Raw genomic sequence first — 9,084 nt, forward strand, 5'->3', positions numbered from 1 at the left:
AGAATAATAAAAGGGATAAATTGTGATACTAGTTATTGTTGTTGTTAAGACATTTTGTAAATTTTTAAGTTTTAAAAATTAAATAAAGTGACAAAGATTTACACCCGCTCCCAAGGTTCCTGACCCAAAACATGTTAGGGGGAGCGAGAGGGCGACATAGCGCATCCCATAAAAAAAAAAAACAACCCACATAATAAAAATCAGTGGAATTGAGAACCTCATCCTTTTATTAAGTTGGTTAAAAAATGTTGCCATGAAATGAATCGGTTTTTTCTGTAGTTAATTAAATTCAAACACGTTTCTTGTTAGTTGTTTTTAGCATGATTACAAATCTTAAAGCTTATCGCAATGTTTATGTATAAAAAACGCTATATATTTTAGTTATATAATCGCAAGGTTGAAATAATTAAGGTTTACTCAAATACTTCGTCGCTGTCATCTATTTTCTGTTCCCTTATGTGGACCTATTCACTATTTACATGTTGCCTATTGTAATTTAAGCATTTAATGCAATTATAATCTTCATGCAAATGTTATCAATAAGACAATTTTATTGATAAAAAATTATCAATTTTAGTGATAAAGTCCTGTTTAATAAAAATGATCTTTGATGACATCAAGTCATGTATTTCATCTTATTATTATTAACGTAATCATTTTTTGATCTTGTTAATATAATAATTTGTATTACACTAGCTGTCGCTCGCTACTCCGTCCGCGCGCATTTAAAAATACTTAATAGGGAGATAATAAATACTAAAATAGATAGTAGTCAATTTTCAGACCTACTGAATATGAATACAAAATTTCATAAAAATCGGAAATTTCATAAAGCCGTTTCGCAGGAGTATGGTAACTAACATTGTGATACGAGAACGTTATATATAAGATTAAAATATGCTGTGAGTTTAAATCTAAGATCGTAGGAATCTTCCATTCGAAGTTTTGTAAATAAGCTTAATACATTCAGGGACAGAAAAGCCGTAGTTAACCAAGCTGGCCTAGTGCGGTTTGATATGTATCTGTAATGATTCATAGTAATAACAAATGAATACGCAGAAATAACATTTTTTTTCGCTCTTAACCCATGTATGGGTGCTTTGGAATATTTAGCATCCGTAAACATATCATATTCAGTAAGTCCGCGACATTCGAACGAATATAATGTGCGATTGGCCGTGTTTTTATATTTATTCGTATTATAATCGATGTAATTTATTTGTTTAGTTTAAAATCATCAAAGTGTGAATAATTTCTCTAAGATAATAGTGTGTCGTTCCCTTTAATAATGTCAACATATAAGGATGTTAGTAGTCCGTTGTACACGAATGAAGAAAAAGGAATTGATGAGATTTTGTTTCATGGTGGGACATCTTTGCATGCTTTAAATAGTATTGCAAAACGACCACCTATTAATGTCTTTTTTAGAGATATTGAATACACCGTCAGTTCATTTCGAGGTAAATAGCAAGACGAATTAGATTATTTTAGTAATATACCTAAGTAAAATTAATATTGATGTTTAAACGTTTGAAAGTAACAAAAAGTTCAAACGAACATTCGATAAAATGTAAATATATATTTCGCACGTTTATATTGTTATTTTATAATTTTTATTGTTATATGTCAATATTGAGATAATCTTAAAATAAAATTGTGTGCTATATCTATTTTTCGTGAATTGTTAAATTAAAAATACGACGTTTGTAGATTCCAAAATTATGAAATCAAATTAAAAGATAAAATATATTAACTGTTGGTGTGCCATTTATAAATAACGAGCTGTCGCCCGCGACTCCGTCCGCACGGATTTAAGAAAAAAAACTTAAAAAGTAGCCTAAGTGTTCCTTTAGACTATGTTCTACATCTGTGCCGATTTTCATCAAGATACGTTAAGTCGTTCTGGCGATACCTTCAAACAAACATTCATCCATTTATCTAAACTTACGCATTTATTATATATATCAGTAAGATATAATACGTTTATTTATCTTCAAAAATTAGTCAATCTTTTTATATTACTTTCAATATTATTTATTATAAATGACAAAGTTTGGATGGATGGATCTGTCTTACTTCTTTTTTCATTCATTTCACACGGATAAAGTCGCGAGCGACAAATAGTGACATTTTAAATGCAAATGTTTCGATGAATGTTTGTTAACAGATTATTTTAAAACGGATGATAGAACCTGGATGAAATTCAACACATAGATAGATAACCGTCTAGAACAACGCATGGACGAAGTCGCGGGCAACAGCTAGTAGTAACTTTAAATTTATTGGTAACTGCTACTAGAATTAATATCCTTAAATTTATTTTTAATTTCGACTAACTGATAATAATAAAAAATATCAATTGTAATAATTATCATCTTCAGCATTTATCTGCCCACTACACAATGTATTTTAGCATGCAAATAGTTTTATTAAAAAAAAACTTAAACTTTTAGGTCACAAAACTCTCCCGTAATCCTCTTCAATTGTACTCGAGCCTGGAGCTTAAGCCTGTCTTCTCCTCAGAAGGCAGAGGGTATCTTTCGAAGATTTCTCCCCAGATGCTAAAATTAAATTTCATCAAAATCTTTCCCGTGGTTTAAGATTTATATTTATAAGAAGACGAGCAATAGTCGAATCGAATCAACCTTGTAATTCGCAAATTGTGAAATAGTAACTGTAAACTTTCAACAGAACTGGTCTCAAATGATAATTAATGTTTGAATGACGGATTCAAACACACAACCTATTTCGCTGGCACTACATAGTGTATCGTTTAACTTACAGGCTATTAAAATTATTAAATTTAACCTTAATATAGATGCGGAAGGTATTTTAATTTATAAAACAAGTTTTAGGTATACTTTGCCGTGCATTTTGCTAATAAAATTTCAAGAAATAATTAAGAACTTGTTTGTTTTTTTTATATCCCAACAGAGTGGATAACTCATATGCTCGTATAAAAAACAGGTTTAATTAAAACATCTTGTTATACAAAATTTCCAAACAATTGACTTGAGGGGCCGTTTAGGTGGATCAAAGTTCCCTTTGTAAACGTGAGTTCATATTCCTAGTGCCGAAACACTACAGGTGGTTACAAAAACATGTTTTAGTTCTCTTTGGAACAAAAATATTCTTAAAACAATGCTTTAATCTCTGTTGTAAAAATTTGTTTAAGTTAGTGTGTATAGGAGGAGATACATATCCGAATTTCACTGTTTATTTTGGATCCCTATATGTTATTGTATTAGTAGTTACAAAGAAATGAAAACTAAGTTAATATTTTTAACCTAACTTCTCCTTAAATAAAATACTCCCAGATCCTGTAAAACGAGTCTCGATATTAGTGTACCAATCAAGTGCATCACCATTTTAGTGGTTTTATTAAAGTCCATGTAAACGTTTTTATTTTTATCTGTTTATTTTTGTTCTGTAGATAAACGTCAAATATTGCACAGTATTTCTGGGGAATTTCGTTCTGGGGAATTAACTTGCATCCTGGGCCCTTCAGGCGCCGGCAAGTCCTCACTTCTTCACATCCTGACAGGATATAAGTAAGTTAATCTATTTAATATATAATTTAATTTGTTCGTGATCGTGAATTTTGTATACCGATTTATCTAGTACTCGTATATGTTGCGTCTTGAAAATCGCTCTATCGTTCATTTTTATCGGTCACTTTTTTATTTATCTTACACGTATCCATCGTTTCTTAGATCTCGCATTGTCGTAATTTCTTTGATGATTTTGATATATTTAAGATCCTCCTTGTACATACCATTCTTTCCATCTCATTACATGGACTTGGTAAAGTTATTATGTACGCCTTCTGATAGAAAATTTTAAACAGTTTTTATTCACTGGATATTGACGAGTATATTTTCAAGGTCAGCTTAAAAATTATTTGTGCATTAAAACACTAGTTATCCCCTAAATTCAGTTCCTTAGTTATTTAGCGTTTTATTATAATTGAACGCTAGATATATTTTTTTAGCCAAAATGGTGTCAAAGGAACAATACAAATTAATGGCACAGATCGTGATATGAGGATATTTAAGAAACTAAGTTGTTATATCATGCATGATGATATTCTGCAACCAAGGCTCACAACTTTAGAGTCAATGCGAATTGCTGCGGAGTTGAAGTTAGGACCAGAAATAAAAAAAGCGAACAAGAAAGTAATTGTAAGTATAGGTATAGCAAATTTGTTGTCTGTGCGATGTAGATTGCTTTGGTAAAAATAGTGTCAGTAAAGTTCTTGAAAATTGAATCTTTGAAATCTTTCCAAAACAAAGTAGTAAACAGTTCTCGAGGGTGACTACTAAATATTCGAATGTCAAGTTTTAAAACCATTTAAAATTGAGCCAATTCTTATGTTAATAGGTTACGGAGATATTACAAACATTGGGGCTATGGAGGCAAAGGCACACTATGTGTGAACGACTTTCCGGTGGCCAAGCAAAACGTCTAGCTATTGCTTTGGAATTAGTTAACAATCCTCCAGTTATTTTCCTGGATGAACCAACTTCGTAAGTTATACTAATATTTTTTACAGAACCACTAACTGCTCTTCTGTTCGTTGCTAATTTACTAGAAGTTTCCGATTGTAATTTCTTAAGTACGATATCAAGGCATCATTATCATCTTCAAAAACATTAAGTAGATTCGATACTGGGTTTAAATTAACTATTGTTTTTCTATGACCACGTTTCGATTTTTTTTTCATGTTAGTTATTTTGTTTACAGAGGATTGGACGTGGTGTCGGTGAGACAGCTATTGCTTTTGCTGCGTCTGCTGTCTCGTCAAGGTCGAACTATTATATGTACAATTCATCAACCCTCGGCATCATTATTTAATCTTTTTGACAATGCTTACGTGATATGTGGAGGACAATGTTGTTATCAGGTAAAATCATCAAATGTTTCGTTAGTAAACTACTTCAAAGGGGACAAAAGTTAAAGAATTAAAAAGATCCTTTTTTTAAAGGTCATACTATAAGATAAGAAGTAACATACTTGTAAAGGTAATTCTGTGTTTAAGGAAAAATGACATATTAAAGATTGTTTTTGTTAATCTGTTTTGTTGCATTAAAACCCTGGTCTGTTTTATTTTTACAGGGTGCCCCTTCTCAATTGGTGCCGTTTTTAGCAGAGGCACAATATATTTGCCCACCATCACACAATCCGGCTGATTTTGTGATTGAAACTCTTGCTGCAGAAATAACAGCAAGAAACAAAATGTCAGACTTATGTCAAAATGGAAAAATATGCAGATGGTCTAAGGACATGTCGTGAGGATCTTTTTTTATTTTTTAATTTAAATTTTATTTTTTATTTTCTTTTATATAAAATAAACTTAAGTATTGTTTTGCAGGGTTCAATTAAGTGATTTAGAAGAATCTGGAAACAATAAATGTATGGAACAAGTAAACAAAGATAAATCTTTGAATTTGGAATTTCCTACATCATTTTGCACACAATTTTTAATTCTGATTAAAAGATTATATATACAGAGTAAACGTAAACAGGTGATTTTTGTTTAGGTTTTTCCAATAAGCATTTTTCTACCTAGTAGAATTATTCGAGTAAAATAAAAAAATATTTATCTTCTTTTTATTTCAGCTTAATTGGTTTATACAATTAATGCAGTACATACTATGTGGACTTTTTATTGGTGGCATATTTTATATGGTTGGTAATGAAGGCAGTACACCAATGGCTAACTTCAAATGTTATATTTGCATAACTGTGTTTATAATTTACACTTATACGATGGTTCCTATTTTACTCTGTAGGTATTAAATAATTAATAATGAATAATTAAAACTTTGGAACGTTGTGTGGATAAAAAGAAGCCTTTTACATTGTCTTTTTTAGTACCGATGGAAATAAGAATTATTCGACGGGAGTATTTCAACAGATGGTATGGACTTAAGGCTTATTATGCTGCTCTAACGTGCTCTACAATACTACCAGCGGTATGTAGTTTGCACTTACAATCACAATTTTTTTTGATTTATTGTTATGTTTTGATTCTATTTGTTTTTATATGCGAGCTTCATACGTTAATAAAAATCTTTGACATTTAAAAAAAGAACGATTTTGAGAGTAAACTTTTCGTCGTTATCTCATTATACATCGGCTTAGATCCTACCCAATTTAGGCCATACTCAACCACGCTGGCCCAGTGCGGGTTAGTTGATTTCATACATATCTTTGAATTTCTTCTCAGATATGCGCAGGTTGCATGTAAAAATTGTAAAACTAGTTGGCACATGGCGGGGATCGAACTTGACGTTTTAGATTAAGGTCCGGACTGGTAAAGCGCTAAATAACTGCGCCGCCGACGCTCTCTTTTTAAACTTGTAACTGAGTAAACTTTTTCTAATCATAATTTTTCTTGCAGATATTTTTTGGAATGATTTTCATAACCATGACTTATTTGATGACGGGGCAACTATTCGAATGGCATCGATTTATTTCATTTTCAATAGTGGGACTCTTAACAGGTTTCTGTTCTGAAGGTCTTGGTTTACTTATTGGAACAATAATGAATGGCACAGTAAGTTGAAACTTATGTTTTTTTTTGCCAAATTATTAAATTTCACTAAGCCTAAAAACGATTTTTTTTCAAGTTTTAAGAGACAATCCTAGAAATATTCTAATAAAATTTCATAAAAATCTATCAGTGGTTTAGAAGTTACTCTTAAACTTTAAACCAGAAACTTAGAAATTAGTTTAAAACTTAGATTTATAGATTAATAAATTTTAAGTTCAGCATCATTTACAGAAAATTATGTTTTATTTATCAATATTTTTATTTTCAGAATGGGGCTATATTAGGGCCTTCTATAATATCGCCACTCTTAGTATTGTGCTGCTATGGCATGGGTTTCGGGAGGCACATAGAGCCAGGAATGAGGTTCCTTATGCACTTCTCGTACTTGCGATATGGTATTACTGGAATGACTCTGCCATTGTACCAAAATCGTACTAGAATGCATTGCTCCGAAGATGCGTGTGTATACGGAGATCCGATATATGTACTACAAGAACTCGGAATGGCCGAAGATACGTATATAATACAAATTCTTGGGTTATCTGTATTCATTGTACTGTTTAGGGCAATAGCTTATTTCACGTTACGTCATCGTCTAGCTAATGAATATTCAAACAGTATTATTTAACATTTTACTCTTTTTTATTTAATTTTGTATACATTTAAATTGTATTTTTAACTTAAATTATAAAGATTTAAACTAACATTTTTAACTAATAAAGTAAGCAGCGATACCGTATTGAAAGACAAGAGAAACAAAAGCTGGCAACGGAAACCTAAAATTTGCAAAGGGTAAGATTTAGTAAGCCTCTAGTAAGTGGCAGTTAATTAAACTCTCGAAATTAAACCGAACAGAGCCTGTCAAACTTTGCTATGTTTTGGGCACTAAGTTTTCAGTTGTCAAGAGCTTTAGTTATATACATAAGCCAAAATACTAAAAATATTATTAATTAACAATAAAATTAAAACTTTTATTTTTCAAATTGTTAATACGATTATATGATAAAGATAAATGGAGTATTGTAATTCTTATCTCCTAAGAAACGAGAAATAAAATCATTGATAAGAATGTATTGGTCAAGTAAATTTTGTTAACATTATAGCTATATGATTTGTGATGAAGTTTTAGTTAAAAGATTTATGCAAAAGAAGTTGCATCTTAAGAATACTCGTTAATTGTTTTTGTAATATTCCATTCATATTTTTTTTTAGGAATATTTTGTTTTTATAATCATTTTATTACAAGTTGAATAACTTATTAAACTGCATAATTTTAAATTTGAGTAAATCTACTATGATTTCTAAATAAAATAGCAACAAGGTCATATGACTATATCTCTGTGATATTCCACGGAACATTACGTACTCTTCAGGTACTATAAAGCAGTTTAGACTAGATAAAGCCACATTGAAATGAATGTATTACATATATAAATAATAAAAACATCCAACGCAGTCGATGTCAGCCAAAACCTTAAATTATGATTATTTGATCCCAAATCAGTGTTTTGTTGAGTGGCTGTTTGCTCGTTTGGTACATTTTGATATAAAAAAGTTACTCTGGAATTTTTTTGATTTAAATTGATAACATCGAAACAATATTCAACTGGTTAGTTCTGTGTATTTATTTAAGTTGAGATTTAGCATGTTTATTTCGTACCTGTTTCGGTCCTCGGTTTTACCCGCCACAAACCCCACAAGGTATTCTTTTATTTCTACAATTTTTTTTATGATTTTTAACTTACAAGGCATCTTATAATACACCTTAACTCTTTTTTATTTATTTGGCCTTGCGTAAAAAAGGTAACGTAAATCTTTGAAACTCTGCGATTTTAGTCGCTAAGCAATTTACATAATACAATCGCAGATCTCACCACAAATATTATAAATGCGAAAGTTCGGATGGATGGATAGATAGATGGAGGAATTTTTGTTACTATGTATCTCCGAAACATCTTAACCAAACGTTTTATGTACTAAGTTTATTTTTAATTCCGCGCGGACGAAGGGTAATACTTAAAGTTACGAGTTGTGATGATTTCGTCAAATTTTGATCATTATTCTGAGTGTGAAATTAAATTTGAATCTATTTTATTAAGACCGACCAGTATGTAGTGCTCCACGTATAGTGTGTATCATTAACTAATAAGAAATCTAGTATTCTCAAATCATTAATTTTCACATCAGTAATAACATTCCGATATTAAAGATTTTCTTAGTTTAAAGTGCACTAGGTTTTTTTTTTCCATTATTGTAACTGAGACTAAATTCTCGTAACTGAATTCTTTGAACAATAGTAAAGGATAGTAGTAATTTTAAATACCAAAACTGCAGAAAAAAGGCAAGTAATAGTAAAATACGACGCATCGTGTACACAGAACTGTATTTAAATACTGCAGGTGCTATTTATATGCAGATTTGTAAATTAATTTTAATTCAACGGATTCAAGAAGTGGAAAATTGTTACATTTGTCTACCAGAGGACGAGCTATTGTTTGACTCAAATTATAACAAGCATAGAATGAAAT

The 9,084-nt window shown here is 30.6% G+C and overlaps 1 protein-coding gene across 1 annotated transcript; it reads left to right on the plus strand.

Annotated features, from left to right (window-relative positions):
* The first annotated feature begins 1,255 nt into the window (after positions 1–1,255).
* LOC106719464 (ATP-binding cassette sub-family G member 4) lies at positions 1,256–7,513 on the plus strand. The gene is made up of 11 exons (XM_014513808.2): positions 1,256–1,460; positions 3,434–3,551; positions 3,992–4,181; positions 4,381–4,526; positions 4,744–4,903; positions 5,116–5,288; positions 5,372–5,525; positions 5,620–5,788; positions 5,875–5,975; positions 6,404–6,559; positions 6,825–7,513. The coding sequence occupies exons 1-11, from the start codon at positions 1,289–1,291 to the stop codon at positions 7,182–7,184; spliced, it is 1,899 nt and encodes a 632-aa protein (XP_014369294.2). The 5' UTR covers positions 1,256–1,288; the 3' UTR covers positions 7,185–7,513.
* Positions 7,514–9,084: the final 1,571 nt, after the last annotated feature.

The sequence above is a fragment of the Papilio machaon genome, chromosome 7, assembly GCF_912999745.1.
Source record: "Papilio machaon chromosome 7, ilPapMach1.1, whole genome shotgun sequence".
Lineage (NCBI taxonomy): Eukaryota > Metazoa > Arthropoda > Insecta > Lepidoptera > Papilionidae > Papilio > Papilio machaon.